Source organism: Pyxicephalus adspersus, chromosome 7, assembly GCF_032062135.1.
Source record: "Pyxicephalus adspersus chromosome 7, UCB_Pads_2.0, whole genome shotgun sequence".
NCBI lineage: Eukaryota > Metazoa > Chordata > Amphibia > Anura > Pyxicephalidae > Pyxicephalus > Pyxicephalus adspersus.
In genome coordinates, this window is record NC_092864.1 from 28776499 (window position 1) to 28796611 (window position 20113).

Below are 20113 nucleotides of genomic sequence, written 5' to 3' on the forward strand. Positions count from 1 at the left end.
AGGGAAAATGTTGGGTGCCAGATTTTTTTTTTTTTTTTACAGAAATAGCAGACTGTATATCATTTTATGGATATCAGTTCATAAAATATTCTAATTTATTGTGCGTAGGCAGCAGGTTCATATAAAAAGGTATCCGGCACTTTTTCATGTAGCTATAGCTATGAATGTGAATTTGTACAGATTGAAGTAAATAATATCAGCAATATGTGTTAATATTCCATAAACCTTCCTATCATTTACAGTTTATTTTATAGTCTATGCAAAAAGCTGTCTGAAATGTATTATACAGGAGGCTCACCTCTCCTTCTTTACATCATATTTTCTAAAATGTCATAAAATTGCACATTGGATTGGAGAAGAATCCTTTACTCGGTCCGTGTTCCCAGAAGCCTACAGACCTATTCATTTTCTAAGCTTAAAGTCCTTAAACTTACAACTTAAATGGTAAAGAGAGAATTAACCAACCAAGGCCCAAACTTCTATAGACAAACTCCGACATCTTGTCGAATCTTGTGGACAACTTTATATTAATTGGCCATGGCCATGACAATGGCAAATGACAATGAGGCCAACTCCAAATTAATATCAACATGTCCAACAAGCTTACAAAGATAAGATGGTTAGGTATCCACAAATGCTTGGTTATATGGTATAATTCCTATCACTGGATTGCTAACATAATAAAAACAAGCATAAATACAATAGAAAAACATATCTTGCAATGAGTGTCTTGGCCAGCATGTAAATAAAAATATAAAAGTATTCTTGTTACATTAACCTAAAGGCACACAATTGTTTTACTTTCTCCTGACACATGCTTTTTTGGAAAAGTACAGATCATGGAAAATAGCACTGTACATATATTCCACCATAAAAATGACATAACACCCTACAGCTAAACGACAAGCAGGCAATAGAATGATTTTCTCCAGTCCTTTTATCTCACCTGACTAGGAAAATGATTGTAAGTACGGATCACTAAAATGTAGCCTGACAATCAGTGACACATATCACATTTTAATATTAATAGACTATGTCATTTTATCTATGAGGACTGAAAGCTGAACAATAATTTCATAATAAAGACATCAATGGGTAATACATCTAAAAAAATGTTGCTCCTTCTTTTACAACAGATGAAAGAAGTTGCTTCTTCTGAGTCATCCTCTTCAGGACAACCAAGAGACTGTTCCAAATATTTGCTTTTCAGCATTTTTCACCTAATAAAATCAGCACAACAAGGGCAAACAAATAGAGGACGAGAGGGATCAAATCTGATTGTAGTAGCTAATAAGTAGGTTCCTAGAGACTGTATCTTGTAATCTATTCTCTCCTCAGTTCTCTGGTCTCATGTTCCCCAAAGGATGATCTCCCATCTACTGCCAAAAACTGCAATTTTGATCCTCCAGATGTTCCCTCTCAATGTATGTGATAATATATACCATTGTGGTTTTTTAGAATATGGTTTAATTAGTTAATAAAGTTTGCTGGTATGATTGTATAGATGAGATGCCTAAAAAGTCCCTATAAATATATGCAAAGGAAGTTGTTGAGACTAGGCCATGCCCTTTTCTGACTTTAAGCCAGAAAATTTAAATTCAGTTTTTTAATAAAAATGTCTACATTGTTCCCTGGCATTCTGGTGTCGGACAGTTAAACAAAAAAGGCAAAACCCTAATATCAGAAGACGGTTTAGCCTCATTTCCACTGGGGCAGTGTATAATGCCCTGGGATAAGCCTGGACCAAAAATTTGAAGGGGCCAAATGATTGACTAAGACAGGGGCTTTTCGGGCATCACAAGGTCCTGGTCTATTCATACTACTTTTTGGGCTTCATCTGGACATGCAAGCATCATAAAATCATCTACAGAGCATACAACTTCTTCTATCAACACTTCAAATCTAATGTCTTTCATCACATTGAAGACCTACCTAAAACTTTTCCCAGTGTGAGCGATTTGATGGCCTTGAAATAGATATCTGATGAAAAATGATGCCGCTGCTTCATGATCTTGTCAATCTGACAATAAGAAAAATGTAACATTTAACATCTTGTTATACCAGAATCTGATAAACACAGAGAATGTGAAACAAATCTATGCTTCAAATCACTTAATATCATTGTGATACAAAATGAGATTTAAAGCACCTTTTAACATGTTTCATTCAGGCTTTACTCTGTTTCCTGCAAATGCCACTTACAATGTCTGCAAAAGGACATAATTATATAATCACACAGCATCGTAATACCATTCTGTGAACCTCAGACCAACAGGAGGGAAAAGACACATTAATGACATGTTTGCTCTTACTATTTGATTCAATTTCTGCATGAGTGGTTCCCTAAATGTAACCTTATTTTCATCTTAAAGTCCAATAGAAATTTCAGCTTATACAGTCCTACATTGTAATGAAATGGCATGAAAACCCTAAAGCCCATAGAACCTGGATTGCAGGGGTGCCAGCAATATGGTAAATAACAGTATTTTACTGGTACCCAAGGCAAAAATGGAGCCTGGTACCCAAGGGAACATTTAAGTCATATCACAAGGATAATTTTGTAATTTATTAATAAAAGTAAATTACTCCTCTCTAAAACTTGCACATCTTAATCAGTAGGTATGGGCAATACATGTCAGCTAGTGACATTTGTAATTATTTATTGTGTTTGCATGGTGTTTGTTCTTTTGGTTTATTTGTTTAGTAATATATTTATTTTTTTCAACAGCTTTGAATTAAATGATTTTAGATTACTTTATGATTTTGTTTTTTAATGCATGTGTTAAATAATGGAAAACAATGCATGCACATGTATAAATAGGTGTAAAAAAAACACATTTTTGTTGTTGTGACATCTTGATTCATTGTTTATTGGTTCCCTCAGCCAAATCCTTGCAAACTGTTGCAGTTTCTGACCTAAAGATATAACTAGCGTCATTACAACATTAAGCTGCTGCCTTGCAAATGGCAGCAGCAGCTAAATTTTGCTTAATATTGGATACATTAATATTGTTTTTACTTAGTTGCCTTTAAGGTCCCAACATACATGTTACCCTGATTTACTCTAACTATTTAGGTGGGATGTGGCAATGCTGATTGTTTTATAGGATTAGCAAGACTTTATTATTTCATGGCATGATTTGTAGCTTTTTTTTTACTCTAACTATTTAGGTGGGATGTGGCAATGCTGATTGTTTTATAGGATTAGCAAGACTTTATTATTTCATGGCATGATTTGTAGCTTTTTTTTTTTTTGTTTGCAAATCCCATAAAATGTAAAGCTAAACATAGGGCTTGACAATCCCACCTGAGTGCTAAGTTTCAACCACTGGAGAATGGTAGGGGGAAGGTATTAAAATGCACCCATGGGTGTTTGATGAAAGACTCTAGTAAGAAATATGGTTCTCTAGCTACGTGTTGCAACAGATTTCAAAAGTCATCTGCTGACCTCCAGAACGCATGCAGAAATGTGGTTGGAAGCGACTCTATTGGAGTCTATGAAAGTAGTTCAGCATCTAACAAAATGCATTGCAGATACACTGCCAATGTAGCACTTGTAGAAAAAGGGCTTTTCAACTGCTCCCGTTCTTTTTAGGACATTGGGACATTGAGCACTGGTTGAGAGAAAAGACAGCGGTGCCACTATTACCTACCCATTTGAAAAAAAGCCTAAAACTGTGCAAATTGGGCACATATGTTGCAAGGTGACAACAATGCTGAACACTCCTGAATGTTTTTGCACCAAGCCTTTATGACATAACTCATTTAGGGTGAAATGCATCAGTGCTGCTGAATCCTTATTGGGGACTCCTGTCTAAGTTACTTTCTTAAAACAACATCATAAGTACACAAGTTATTGACCGGTTTTATTTAAGTCTCAACTCTAGCTTGCAGAAGTTACATTATGTTTTCAAGTAAACAAAAAAAGCATTAAGCTATTTGAAGAAAAGCATCGTTAGCATTTTTGCTCATGTTATATGGTTTGTTACAACCCCTGTAATGTTCACTTATTCATTCATTATTTACATAGGCGTAGTTGCCATTATAAATCAAATGATGTGTGTGTGTAGGGGGAGGGGAACTCCATATTGCTTTTTTTTTTTTTTTTTTTTTAAATCAGACAAATAATAATAAAACTATATGTTGTAATACAGAAAGATTCACCTAAATAGTACACTTACTTTTATAGCGGAAAGCCCTCATCCCCCTGCCATCCTAGTCCAGTCAGTCCTGCGCTGTTCCATCTTCCTTTTTTCTGACGAGGGCTGGACACTGGGCGCTACCATCTTCTTCCAGGTTCTCCTTCCTATGTCACCCAATCTCACACTGTGATTGGGTGACGTGCCTTATGGCAAATATACACAAAAAAAGTGTTAATCTCACTGCACATGTACAAGATTAGCACTTTTTTACATTACAGGACAGCCCCTGCTGTACATCGGGCATGTGCAGAAGGAGCAGGCTGCATCTTACTGAGATAAGTAACGTATGTCTCTGGGTTTCCTGTCCAGTCTTTACAGCTGCAGAGTCTACTCTTCAAATGTACAAAAAGTATTAAAAAAAACACATTTTTCCCTTATAATAAAGGGTTATCCACCCTTTTATGTAAAAAATTAGGTGAAAAGTATGCCTAAACTGCAGATATTACAAAATAAACACTGAATACAGTGCAGAGTTTATAAATACCGTCAAAAACAAACGAATGACAAAATAAAATTGTAAGCTAAAATTATAGGTGTGCAAGATCAAACAGAAACATGGGCAGGCGGGGGGGATCAATGAAGGAAAACTAAGGAACATATGAGGACTGGGTGACTGGATATAGTGACCATATCCCAGAATGATCAGTTAGAAGTTGCCTCTTTGGCCCCTAGAAATGTAAATAATGTTCAAATCTGACCATTTTCCTTAAGGAAGAACAGAGAAATGCAGCCATATGGACCAATGTAAAATAATGGATAGGGGCTCCAAATTATTGCTCATGGGTTGTCCAATGAGTCCATATATGTTATGGATGGTCAGGGGTTGGTTAACTTTTTTATTAATTATTCTCATATTCAAATAATGAAAAGATAACTAACATATAATTGTTATTGAGTTATTTACTATCATGCATTTTACACTTAGTTTACAATACTTCTGAAAGTGGATAATAATGTTGGGGTCTCTGTGGACCTAATCAACACCTGAACACCTTTGTTCCCGGTGCCTCTCTACTCTGGGGTCCTGGTGACAATTATGAAGACACACAGATGAATCCCAATGAGTGAAGGAGCCCCAGATCAGCTAATTATTATGTGAGATATATGCCAGGTGTCCTCCCAATTTATATTCTGTTTTTTTATTGTTTTTTTGTTTTCTTTTTTAATCACAACATTTGCCACTGCTGTATAATTAACAGGTCAAATGAACCACAGGAAAAAAAGCTGATCTGGGACTCCTTGACCCATTGGGATTCATCTGCATGACTGGTTTTTGCTATTGGTTGCTCTTGCCCAAAATATTTAGCACTTTTTTAAAATGAGGTAAATAGTATATAAAACTTATTTTTTACAGAGATTTGCTGTTTGTTCTGACACCTGACCACAGAATATTTTCCAGTGTTAGTAAAGTCAATTTAATTAATTAATTTTTCTCTTCTGTCGAAATACCCCCCATAAACCCCTCTATCCTTTGTAGAGAGATGCATGTTCTTAATTGCTGTGGCTACCATTCATGCTCTATGTCATCATTTGTAGCCACCCCATTGTGCTGCAGAGAGCTCATGCTACAAGTGTGACCACCCCCATCCATGACACAAAATGCAAGGAATCATTTGACATTGAGTTTTTCTATAGGCAGTACACTGAGAATGCAACTTCTCTGCTGCCCTCTAGTGTTCAGCCAGAAATAGTGACATTCTCCAGCAGCCACTACACAGTCTTGCTGTATATTATACATTTGATCAAAGTAAGAACATGTTTTTGGAAATAATGTATTACCCATATATGATTATGTGCTTGCTGCTCATTATTAATTACTATAGGGAATTCCTCGGTATCCTAATATAGGGAGAACCTAAGTGGAATTCTATTGGACAGGGGGTAACACAGAAAACCTCAAATCCATAACAATAAACCCAATCTTGGTTTTACACCAAGGCATGAACATGAGATTAGCAGGGCCAGCTAAACAGAACAACAACAATTAGGTTTACCCACAAAGGAAATAAAAGGATGTTGGATGTTCGTGGATTTCTGCAGAAGGACAACTGCTTCTACACAGAGAACACAGAGGTCTTCACTCCAGCATGACAGCAAAAGTCAGGCTTTTCAATACTGGTGGTTTCATTTTGCCATGATAAAAGGCAATAATAATATGAAGAATAACTAAACCAATTTCTAAAGCAACACTTGCAACTGGGGTCTCGGAAGTAAAGATGATTCCCCTTTCTCGCCCACGTCCAACCTCTGCAATGACCCTGTAGGGAGCTGAAAGTTTAATGTCACCAGTGATTAATTAATGTTTATTTTCTCTTCTGCAGTTTAAATTGGTTTCTTATATCAGCATAATTAGCTGACTTATTAAACTAAATGTATGGAACTATTTCTTATTAAATAAAAAATATATCATCAAATACATTTATAAAATATTACCATGTTTGATACAGCTGTAAGTTTAATGCAGTTCGTGCTGAACAATATTTAGGACTGAACTAGTATGGTGAGCAGGCAGATGTGTGCTTTTTTTAATTTTTTGTGTAGGCTACATACACCCAAAAGATCCTCAAAAAAGAGTACAATATATGTTATTGGCAAGTCCCTGCTGTCAAAATAACAGCAAACGCTGTCAGAAATTGATTCTCTGGTTTACAACAGTGTTTATAAACCAAGTTCAGTGGTCAGAGATGCCAAACAGAATTATCATTATTTTGTATTTACATGTTTCATGTTTTTTTTTAGCTTATCAAAAAGGTAAAACAGTACATTTTGGAAATGAATGTACATAATAAAATATTAACAGGCTATGTTTCTTTATTTGTTTGTGCACAATTATTTAACTACTGACCTCTGGTTGAGAAACTGACCTCTATTCTCCTATTCGCTGGTGCCAACATCTTTGTCCTTTCCTGGGCCATATTGATTGGCAAGGCCACATGCACAAGGGAGTTCATTCAATACTGGTAGCCAGTTATGTTGGATGTTGATATAATATACACAATAGACTAGTGTTTCTTGACCTTTTTATATAGGGGTTCCCCTTGTTAAAGCTTTCAGGTCTTCAGGGAGCCCCTATATAATTACTATATTCACAGCACACAGTATATTAATGTGGTGGTCAGTGGGAAGAATGCCTCTTACATTGCTGGCCAGTGGGAAGAATGTCACCCTTACAGATAGCCAAAAAGATCATTGGTGTCACTTACTTACTTACTGACCTAAGAGATACAAACTGCTCATTGCTCAAGGAACCCCCAGCAACCTCTGGAGGAACCCTGGTTGAGAAACACTGATATAGAGAAAGTGTTGCAAACAGACAGGTATGTTTGTTTAATTGCAGAAGAGACCTAGTGGATTCCTTCAATGAAGAAACTTCCCAATATTTCAGTTTTAACTGACATGAGGGACCAACTAGAAGGAGTTCAGTTTTAAAGTTTACTTTATTCAATAACTCCAACCCCTGATTGTTTAGCAGTTGCTGCTGGACTGTAAACGATCAAGATATTCTGATTCCATATTTTGTGGCAACTATGGAAAATAGGGATGTGCACTCAAATAACAAAAAAAAAAAACAATCCTTATCCAAGAACACAACTCACTCACTTGCATAATCTTTTAAAATTCATTGTGTCAGCTCATGGACAAAACGTCCATAAATTCCCCAATTGTTCAGGAAGTCAAATGAAAGAACTCTCTTCAAGATTAAAATTGTGTGCAGCTAAACAATTAAAATGATTAACACTGCGATTTAAATTTATTGAAATGTTCATGTCTTTGAGCACAGAGCATTAATGAGCTCCAAGAAAAAACAATTAAGGTAGAACTTAATTAAAGAAAGGAGGTCAGACATTAGTGAACATTATTAGCACCGCAGAGCACGGATTGTTGTGAGACATTTCTGTATACACAACATTTTTTCTTAAGATTTAGGGAAAGCATTATTCTAATTAATTTCTTATCACATCCAAGCAAGCTATTTCTGCTGCTGTGCATTCTTGAAATATGTCCTCTTGGTTTTCTTTTGGGTCAAGTGTGTCAGGATTTAATTTTCTCCAGGGTTTTTATTACTGTCCATTAACCCAAAAGGAAATGTACTCCACTCCAATCAAGCAGAGCCAGACACTGACCAGGGTGGGGGTAACTATAGGAGGTGGGCAGCTTTGTGTCTTGGTCTTGCTGAGCTGGATGTTGTTGTCATTTAGATAGTGAATGTCCTAATTATATAAATATACTGAGCCCTTGAGGGGATTAAATACCTTAGTTTCTGGAAGTTGTCTCATCCATAAAGAAGTAGGCATTCAATACTATGTAGATCTCTTAGGCTTAAAATAGTTCAGAAACATTATATAATATACATACATTATACATACATATATATACATTATATAAACATATAAACTATTTTTTGCATGATAATTAAGTATTAAAAGCAGTTGTAGGGGGTTATGGAATGTATAGCTGCCACTCCACCCCTTATCATCTACTATTGAAAGCAGCAAGCACTTACCCCCTGAATGAGTGAGACTTCTGCCACCAAAAATAGCAAAGGGTAAGGTGGTGGAGTGGCTACCAGTGGCTGTTCTATTGATGCTTTGTGTGAATTCATCCTTTGGTTAAGGAGATATAAATAGGAACCTATGGTTTTATAAGGGGATCTGCATTCCTCTTGAACTACCTTGGGTTAGGGGTTTTGTAGATGCTTATTTCTATTTAATTCATTTGTGTTGTTTGGTTGAGCTCAACAACCAATTATATAATATATGTTATATGCAGTTTTATGACCTCAGTGGTTTCATGTTAGGAAGTTTAAAGCTTTTGCCATTCTGCTAATACCTACCCCATTTCCAATATCTCTGGCAAATCGCCCCAGTAGGTTCAAGTATTGAAGTCTGAAACCACAGTCATAAAACATGGCAGGTATGTAATATATTAGTGGAAGGGTTCTCCTTTAGTGACCACTGCCTTGCTCAATGATGTGGACCTTTCCCATGCTGTATACTAGAAAGATCCTCAAAGGGTTCTAAAGAGTTTGGAGATGACTTGATGATGATGGTTACTACTGGAAGAGGTAACGTAATGGGGGACTCAAGTAAGTAAAGGGTTACGGAAGGGTTTATTTATCTAAAATGTATCTAGCTTTAGTTAGACTTATACATCCCTGCCACCACCAGTTCTCTTCATTGCCTGTGCTTTGCCCTCAAATCCCTCCACAGCTCTTGTCCCACTTAAACTGTCCTTTCTAAACTGAAAAAAATATTCCTCAAGCTGTTCTCTTCGCTCCTCCATTGTCCTACTAATGACTTCCTCACTCATAACCTCATCACACGTACGGCTCCCAGACAATTCTTGGGCTGCCCTGACTCTTTAGAATGGTCTTCCTTGTCCTATTCAGCTTGCTCCGATTTTCTGTTAATTTAAAAGAGCTTATTTTCATACCTAACTATCTTCTTCTGTCACTTAAACCCTCACTATTCACCCACCAATCCATATCCCTCCTCCTATTGATTGCTACTTTCCCCACCTCTTAGATTGCAAACTCTTCTGGGCAGGGTCCTCTCCTCCTCCTGTGTCACTGTTTGTATGTGTCTGTCATTTGCAACTAATTTTTAATGTACAGCGCTGAATAATATGTTGGTGCTATATAAATACTGTTTAATAATAATTATACTACTAATAATAAAAAGGCCATGAAGAACAAAATGCACATTAAGGTTTTGTACATACAAATAGCAGGTAGTATGTGGTTTAGAAACAGGACTTTACAGAAGAAGGGGATTCCAAGACCACAGCAGGACATCACTACAGCAATGCCTGGATGAACAAATGTAGCCCTCAGCCAGTGCTTTGTGCTTTTCAGGGTGCCCCTTTAAAACAATCAAACTACACACCAAAGAGAAATGAAATGGAAAAGCCAACATTTGCAATTCTGAACAGCTGGGTTGGAAACCTGTTTCTTAATTAGCACTCTCCCTCTGGGGACTTTTATTTAGTAAATTTGCTCGTTGGAAAGGCATCTGCTGATATGAAAAAGCAGATCTCCTGCTTGTTCGGAGGCCTTTTAATTCTAACTCAAGAAAAGTGTGTAAATTGTCACAAAAACAAATGAGTTTTGAGATTGGCTGACGAAATTATGTGGATGCTCTCAGCTTGTCGGTTGATGGGGTAATCAACTTAGCTACTAACATATTTATCTCATAAGCCGCAGGTTTCAGAGCTCCACTCCTATTCTGTTATGTGATTGCTGAAAAATGCCTTCTCACTGTATGATATCTGTGGAGGTGGCGGTTAAAGTGCACCTGTCATCTCATCAGCAGACAATATTTTTCACTATGGTTTCACATTCTACTGTGGTTTATCCCTACTAAAACCCGATTCCTTACTTTATGATATTTGTTAAGAATATAGTGGTGATTAAAGTGCACTTGCCATCCCATCATAACATAAGCAGATGTACATCTCTGCATTACATACACATTACCTATGTTATATATCTTAAAAAATGCTGCAAGAACAAAGGTCTTCCAAATATTCAATGAGCTTTCACCTTGCTCTTTGGGATGACAGCACTGAGTCTCTACAGCACTGAAACCTCCAGCAGCATTATCAGCCTGATCCAGTATTTTGCTTGTCTACAGAATCCCATCTATCTTAACATTCATTTTCCCGCTCAACAAGCAAACAATTATTTTGCTTGACTCCCAAAAACCTCCCAACATACTGCATGTACTTGAAGAGACCATTTTAGGGATGAGATTTTATCAAATGGAAGTGAGCCCACAGCAGCTACCCCTGTGGGAATTTTACAAGTCTGGTATGCACATCATAAGGAGTAAAAAATTGTTTCTCTCTACAGGAGCAAAGTGGTATAAAAAAGCTGCGACTCAATCCGAAAGTAAGAGAAAGGTTAATGGGTTACTGTGTGTATTGCATGGACACACACTTGAATGTCATCTCAATCTCCACTGCATTTATATTTAGAAGAAAGAAAGAGGTTGGCTAGTGCAGGGGTTCTCAATCAGTCTTCATTGGAACCCTAGGGTTCTTCCAAGGGTTGATAGGGGCTCCTTGAGGAATAACCAATTTGCACCTCTCGGCTCAGTTAGTACTAACACCAATGGGCTTTTTGGCTATCTATAAGTGTGACATTCTTCCAAATGGTCAGCAATGTAAGAGGAATTCTTCCCACTGTAATTATAGCCGGGATTCCCTGAAAACCTGAATGTTATTTCAAGGGTTTCTCCCGTGTTAAAAAGGTCAATAAACACTGTTTTAATGGCATCTGCATTTTCAATTAGGTAAAATTCAGGAATAAAGTAAGTGATTTTCGTGAGGTTTTTTTTAGATTATTGATATCAGTGCAGAGGTCCATCTGCTTGACGTTGTGTTCCAAGTTCTTAGGTGTGTAGAGATGGTAGTTTTTCTTCCCTGAGGATGAACATTTGTGACCATCCCAGTCAAAAATCTGGTATCTATAATCCAGTCTAATCTATCCCTCTGGATCACTAGGTGACCTACAGTTTTCAACTGCTAATGTTTCCTAAGATGATGACTCATTGCAGAATTGTCCTTCCTCTCCATAGAATGAATAGTACTTGTTTGAACCTACTGTCATTGTTGATGAACACTAATGACAACAATCTAGCATTCATACATGAGAACTCCATAGTAGACTCACCATTCTTGCAGAGCAGTATGGCCAGGTAGTCCTGGTAGAAGGAGTCGATGTAGAGTAAGAGGCTCGGAGCCTGAGCTGTAAGAAAGCTGAAGGCAATATTCTCCCTGGATATCACTGTGTCTGCGTATATAGCTGAGGCTGACGCACTAGTATTCCTGGACACTGGATACGGCTCCTGGAAAACATAGGTGACCGAGGTCCCAGCTTCAAACATTGCAGAAACCTCTAAAAAGACAATAGAAATATAGATAGGATTTTTTAAAAAAAGATCTCTTGTTTAAAATAATAACTTTAAAGTGAACAGTTGTTAAATCATTCATGATAAAGACTTTTTTTTGGCTGTGGTATTCATAAAATGAGGTATATCTATTAAATCTGTCTATCACTTAAAAAAAGCAGTGAGATGATTATGATGTCTTGCCATGAATGTATGTATTTCTCCAAACATGGACCAAAAACTCTGGCACTCTTTGTGTTTAGTTTGTTGTCAGTCACCATTTAATGCCCTTGTGTTTCCCCTCATGTACTGAAATCATGAGAAGTATATAAGTTGAGCAACACCTCAATTTGATATTTTTTGTAAAATTTCACAGCAGAGCAAAAAGAGTGCCGCAAAGAAAATTTGCGCTGACATTCTGCAACTTGAGGTGGAGCCGAACCTTTTTCATAAAGTCATCATGAAACCCGGATCTTCCAGTATGACCCTGAAACAAAACCACAGTCACTGGAAACACCTTCATCACCAGGAATCAAAAAAGTCCAAAATCACAGCCATGCTCATCGTGTTTTGTGCCTTGAAGGGCGTCATTTTGGTAGAATGGATTCCGGAAGGCAAAACAGTGACCCAACATTATTATAAGGAAGTTCTGACAAAGCTGAGAGAAAGAGTCAGGAAAAGATGGCAGAAATGTGGGAAATGGTTTCATTCTTCATCAGGACAATGCTCCTTCTCACACAGCACTTTCTGTAACCGACAAACACATTACTAAGCAGGAACATCCTCCATATTCACCAGATTTGTCACCTTGGGACTTTTTTCTTTTACTAAATTGAAATCGATACTTAAAGGAACACATATTGAGTCAAGGTATAAAGTAAAGAAAAAACATCAGATATCAGAAACTGATCTGCTCCACACCTTCCACTAGTGGGAAACAAGGTGGCATTGGTGTTTACTTGTGAATGTAGAGAATACTGACGGGAACAAACATTAAAATTGTCATTTAAATAAATAAAATTCAGGTATTATATCAGTCCTGTTATTTCATAGACAGACCTCGTTTTTTTTAATTTCTTCAATCTCCAAGAGAGTTAATCATTCCAAAATAATCACAAATATAATTAAAAAGTAAGTCAAAATAAGGCTGTGCACTTTGTATCTGTTAAAAATGTCAATGCTGTATTTTGCCAACTTTTGGAATTTTGGCTAAAAAGCAAGACATTTTTCCCCAAACGCCTAAGCTTCCATACTTGTATATGATGCTGTTTAATTATTAATTAGGTACATGGAGTTGGTTTGCAAACAATAGGTAGTTTGGAAATATTTCACATGTCACATCTGTATTGAGTAAGGTTCTTTTCTATAATGTAATGATGAGTTATTCAATAGTCAATTGGGTGTTCTTGCTATTTGAAATACATGCAAAAGTTTCCCATTTAAATTCTGCTCTTGTAAAATTCCAAGCACATTTATGATGGTGGATCACGTTTAGCCACATGACATAATAAACATATATTTTTGAATTTGACCGACCCTGACCAATATTAACCTGCATTTGTCTGTCTATTTCCTCAATAACATTCACAACAAATAATTACCACTTGTCTCTACTTCGTTATCTCCAATTACTACATTATTTGTTGTTCCTAAAACTCAGGATCTATTATTTGTTGTTCCTAACACTCAGGATCCCAAAACAATCACAAGCCAATGTGAATGCTGCGCATCATCTATGTCAGCCTGGTAATGATTTGCTAAATAGATTTGCCTCTAATGCCTTATGCTGCAGAATCACTGCAACCTAAATCAGTCTACTTCTTCTACTAACGGTAATGAACTCCTCACCTTTCTTGCAGTAGGGTCCCTCAAAGGCAGAGGTTGTGCAGTCGCAGGTGTATCCATTGCGTTTCTCGACACACTTTCCATTGTTGTGGCACAAGTTCCCGTAACTGCTGCAGTGGCCAGGACAGCCCGGTCTGATTCCTAGGGTCACTTTTGCCTTTTCCTCCAGGTCCAAGGTCTGTCCGTTCAACTGGAGGTAGCGAATACATCCAACGAAACCCCTCTGCCTAGACACTGTCCCACCTAAAGGAAAGAATGTAAAAATCAACCTCTGATAGCAATCCCATCAGGACAGTTCCATGAATGATGATGGGCGACCTCTATACACATGTCTCACCTGAGATGAGACTGACCACTCATATCGGGTGAGAATCATCTGATATATGTACATACCCTTGGGATGGCACAATAGGGCTAAGCCCTGACTGATTGTCTGTTCCTTCTCTTATCTAAATCCTGCTCTGATAGAGATTGCGGCTCCTAGTAAAGCATATTCTGGCATTTATGTTAGCTATAATTATAGTACATGCAATGATTTAATTAAAAAATACATATTCCTCCGAATCTTTACATATCTCTGTGCATTGCCTATCTGCTCATGTCTATTGCTAGAGCCAAGGTAAATAATCCATGTGTAAGCTTCTAGCTGTCCTGATTGGTGCTTACACAGAACTAAGAAGCCTTCCCCTATTCCTGCATGTCAGTCTACAAGTTTATTGATTGACTGCTTAGACACCTTGTTATGCAATGTGTGAGAGAGTCACATGGGTCCCCCATACCTGGAAGTACTGGATAATGCACTCTGACAAGCAAACAGAAAAGTTAGAATAAAATAATGTAAATTAACTTAATTGAATATTTCCCTTGATTAGGCAAAGTGAAGGTTTATCTTAAATTTAAAGCAACTTAACACGTACAATAATAGGTACAATGTTTCTGGAAATATGTTCAACTTTCTAATTTTAAAATGCAAATGTCTGATATTCATGCTGAAATATTTATTTCTGTTCCGGTGGCATATGACTCAGCTGTGTTGTGGTGCCGAAGTATGAATTGTATTCTGTGAATAGCTGCGTGTTATAACCCATTTTTACAGAAACAACCAACTTGTCTAAAAACTAAGAACATGGAGATAGAAGGAGGGAAGGAAGGGAGAGAAGTCAGAGAAGTAAAGGCGAGAATTAAGTAGGAGAATGAAGGGAGAGAAGGAAGGAAGAGAAGGGAGGGAGAAGGGAAGGAAGATAGAGAAGGAAGAGAAAGAAAGAAGAAAGAAAGGGAAGGGAGAGACGTAAGAGAGATAAAGAAGAAGAATGAAGGAAGGAAGGAAGAGAAGGAAGGGAGAGAGGGAAGAGAAGGAAGGGAGAGAAGGAAGGGAGGGGGGGAGAAAAGGAAGAGGAAGAGAAGGTGGGAAGGAAAGGAGAAAGAGAATAGAGAAGGAAGGGAGAAAAGGAAGAGAAGGAAGAGAGAGAAGAAATGAAGGAAGAAAAATACACCTAACAAGACTCTTCTGGATTCTTCTTAGTATCAGAATTGATTAATTGATTGATAGGCAATCAGAACTTACCTACATAGAGTTGGGCATTAAGCAGTGGTCGGAGACGCCCATCGAATGGAGTTTGTACCATTTTTCTGGGCTGGCTATCCACAACGAGGCTGGTTTCCTTAATATTTCTCTCAGATCTGATATGATGCCACTGACCATCATTTAGGGCCGTGACAGACTGCAGAGAAACCTCCACAGGCCCATTTCCCGCATCAAATGAAAACGTCACTTGGTAAGGAGCTGTAAAGTACACAAGATGATCAATGCCGGGATCAATATCTAGTCTCATTGATTTACGTTTATTTATTTTAGTTGCTGATTTGCATTAAAGTAAACTGTACTAATGTTCTATTTACACCTCAATGAAAAAAAAAATATATATATATATACATATATATACATAAATAATCTTCACCACCCAATCACAATCTATTATTTTGGTCTTGGACATTAAGGCTAAAGTAGAAAGATAAATTACAAAATTATAAAACAATATTATAATATATTACTAACAATAAAAGTTATTAGACAATTTTTTTACATTTCCTTTTTTTTTATAGAATAGTGTTCACAAGTGGATCCCAAGTGTTTCTTCTGGTGGGTTCAACATGGTCTAACCTCATTTGCTTTGTTTCTCTCCTTACAGGGTACTTATTCTTTTAATTGCTTCAAGGAACATCATACCACTCCAAATTCAATGTTTTTCTCATATCTACAAATTAGACATTTTGTTCAATCTCTGATATGTGCTCAACTCTCTCTGCATAGATTAATGGAGTTTTATTAGGATTGCAGGGATGACTCTCATGGCAAGATATTAATTTAACTAAATATTCTTCTTCGCTTGCTTCTATGCATTTAGCATGCATCTACTGTACATTATGTACTTTTCTATAGATATTTGTTTACTGTTAACTAAAAATTCTCCATAAACTAGTTTTTAAACTAAAGTTTTTAGTCAGACAACATATTTTTCCTAAGCTTGCGATTCACTAGGAAATAAACACTATTTGCACACACTTTTTACAGAGTAATCACAGGAAAATGACACAATGTAAATTACATTCTTTCAGCAGATTTTGCTGTTTTATTACTTGTTGTTTCTTCCAGCACATCCATTAATTTTCCAGTTCCGTTAATGGGGTGACAATACTGTTCAATCTGCAGTACACAGACAGTGGATATTTCATTTTAAATGTTTTTTCAAATTAATGTTAAATATTTTTGAAATGCGATTTCTGCGGTCAACTAAATCTCCATGGATTCCGTGGAAAAATCATAGGGCAACATAAACAAAGATAATTTTTAGAAATTGTTAAATGCCTGTTGTGTTTTTTTTTCTTTCATTTCACATGGTCTATATGTTTTTTAACAGTTATCTAACTAAGGGACCCTTAATTTACCTTTCCAGTGCTTGTGTGAGGGGTGGATATCTGGAAGTTCTCTTTTTTTAAAGAGACTTGCAGATTCTACCACAAGCTCCCCTAACAAACACCTACGTCTACTTTTGGGGACAGAATGTAAAAAGATGTCCTTCCCCTCAACTATGTGACCCCCCAATGTTGAGGGAAAGCCTGATATGATACCTGATATGATACAGAAAGGTGGGGCACATGCTTGCTCCCCCTTCCTTTCTGGCCATGCCTGGAAGAGTCTGAAAAGATGATTACTACAATGTTTAAAGATATACAGCATAAAAGTAGTATTTAAAGAATTTGAGATCTTTTACTATAGACCTCCTGTGCAGTGCATTTTCTTATTGAGCTCTTTTTTGATTGTGTGTTTCCCAGTACAGTTCCCGTTCTAACCCCTTGTTGTCCAAACTTCTGTTCCCTTGTGCAGTTTCTGTTTTGCTGTTTCAGTGTCCCGAGCGTCTTCCTGTGTTTCTTTCATCCCCCTGTGTCTCCCAGTAACCCCCATGTCTTCTGTCTCTATTTGTTGCTTTATGGTACTAGACCCCTTACTTTGTATTCTGACCTTGCCAATTTGCTGCCTGCCTCGACCCTGGCTAATATTGACTATTCTTTTGCCTGTTGATTTGGTTCTGCCCACCCTGGTGTGCCCAAGGACTGCAACCTGGTAACAGTCTGCAGTGCAACACCCTCACCACTGGAGGCTCTGGAGAAGACCAGACTTTTATTTAGAATCTGCGCCTTGGACCTTCTTAGGGCTCCCACCACACACAATTTAGCAATTTAAAGTGCCTTCTAGTGGTTCTTAGGTTAAAAAAATGGACCAAACTGGGGCACATTCACCCATCCCTATCTGTCAGGCCTACATTTTGACTTATCCCTTTCAAATTCATATGACTCATTACATTATTATAAAGCAAATGTTCTCAGGATGCTTGCACCATAATTGCTCTAGGTCAGCTGCTCAGAAAGTACAAAGGAAGTAAAAGCTGCCCTATCCAGTTATTTTGGCAGGTTTGCCTAAAAATAAATTGAATGCCATTTGATGTTGGCATTTTCTAAAAAATGTCAAAAGGACTTAGTATTTCAGGTTGCACAAAACATTTGCAACTTTTAAATGACTTTCCAAGAAGTTTTATATTGCAATTCGTGTTGCTGTCTTCAGTTTTGACACTTTAGCATAAAACATTTGATGAGCAATTTATGAAGGATCAAGAAAAAAAAAATTAACTCCAAAATGTTCTTTCTCCCTCCCACGCAGCACACAGAACGAATCACACGATAAATCTGCTCCGACTTGGCACTATTTGTTAAATTGTGTTCATTATGTTATTATTATGAGGTTCTGAAAGGTTGTTATTCAAATGCAGCAACATTATTATTTTTTTTGTGTTTTTACAAGTTGAGTGTCATTACTGTCGGGGCTGATGTCATTTCATTGTAAGTGATTTAGGCTTGCAAATATAAGCTTGCACCAATTAAAAAAACAACACATAATAATCATTACAAGGGAAATTTAGAAAACGCATTCATCACACTGCCTAGATTGTTATTTGTGAAGCTTGTCTTCCTGCAGTAACCTAAAAGGTCAAGATACTTAACTGAGGTACAGAAAATAAACAAATCCAATACTGTACATGGGGTGTGGGGAGCATCTCTGCCCAAAACTTTCAAAATATTGGGACATACTAAAGGGGCTGCTCTGATACTAAATAATAAAAAAACGTTTCTGAAAGTAATGACAGAAAAGAAAAGGCAGAAATATGAAAAATAAAAACTTTTTTTTCTGGATCAAGTAGGAAACAAGATAACAAGAACAAAATTGCCCAGGTTAGGTTCATGAAGGGTCAGTAAACTTCAAAGTTCATCAAGCCTAATGTTTAAGTCAAACCTCAAGGAAGACAAGCCACCCAAGAATGAAGGGGTATTTTCTTTTCTATGTAAATCTTTGGCTACCTACTCAACTTCAAACCCTTGAAATAACCTTTAGGTCTTCAAGGAACCCCTGCTATAATTATTATATCCACAGATCACAGTACATTAGCATGGTGCTCAGTGAGAAGAACTCCTGTTACATTGCCCTACAGTCACCCTTACAGATAGCCAAAAAGACCATTGGTGTCCCCTAAACTGACCCGAGAGGTACAAGTTGCTCATTGCTCAAGGAACGAACACCTTGCCACCTCTAGAGGAACCCCATGATTCTATAGAACTCAGGTCAAGAAACACTGATCTACTACTAGGGTTGAATGTTGTTTTAGGTATTTTGATTCCCAGAAGCAACATGTTGTGCAAGGTGTTCTGTGCCACAGCTGAACGAGAATGTGTATGCTAACAAAGTTGTTTACCTCTCCTGGATGCACAGATACAGATTGATGTCTACCTGGGAGTGGAAAACCTGCAGGTCCAAAAAGGGCACTAACACAATACTGCAGAAGAAGGAAATATACATGCACTGCAGCAGACCACAACGGCAATTAGCCACAATTTACAAAGCTCTAGCACACGAATAAGACTCTCTAATTTAGCCAAGAAAAAGTAACTTTCATATCTATATATATATCTATATAAATATATATATACATGTATATTTTTTTTTTTTTTTTTTTTTTTTTTTTTCTTTGGCAGTCTCCATGGACTAATTAGTAGAAAAAGCATTAGAAAGCAACAGATTGTTCTCCTCACACCTTTAATAAACAGATTAAAAGGACGTTTAAATATTACCATTGTGCCAGGTGTTTCTAAAGCCCTGAGATATAATGTTATCACCTAAACTATTTCCAAAAATATGATATTGAAAAGGTGTGAAGATAAGAAAAATATCCTGACATTTTCTCACACACTAGCAGTTTATCCACAGCTGAATAATTAACTGCTGATAGTATAATCAAAATATAATAAAAATGAAATTATTGAATAATATTGAGATTGAAGACTCCCAACTGAGTGTCTAAGTCTTCACTTTATATTCATGTTTAGAAGAACACGAAAGTCTCATCTACAAAATATACTGTGTGTTCTTTCATTTACTCAATGATATCTAAATATTCTGCTTTGTCCTTGAGGGTCTTCTAGAATTTTACTGGGCCTTGTCAGGCTTTGGTGGGTTGCAGCCCAATGTACTCAACGTGACCTTCAAATAAGGCATTGGTAAAAAAATGTTTTCTTGCATCATGACCTGGATTAAACAAAACTTGAGGTTTTTTTCTTTGGACAAAACTG

General features: G+C 37.0%; 1 protein-coding gene across 1 annotated transcript in view; it reads right to left on the reverse strand.

Annotated features, from left to right (window-relative positions):
- Positions 1 to 20113, reverse strand: part of LOC140336023 (contactin-associated protein-like 5) — a 221896-nt gene that overhangs the window by 10307 nt on the left and 191476 nt on the right. Inside the window, exons 17-19 of the mRNA XM_072419077.1 lie at positions 15501 to 15719; positions 13940 to 14179; positions 11875 to 12099 (exon numbers count right to left, since the gene is read on the reverse strand). Of these exons, the coding sequence (XP_072275178.1) occupies positions 11875 to 12099; positions 13940 to 14179; positions 15501 to 15719 (684 nt within the window). The remainder of the gene's footprint in view (positions 1 to 11874; positions 12100 to 13939; positions 14180 to 15500; positions 15720 to 20113) is intronic.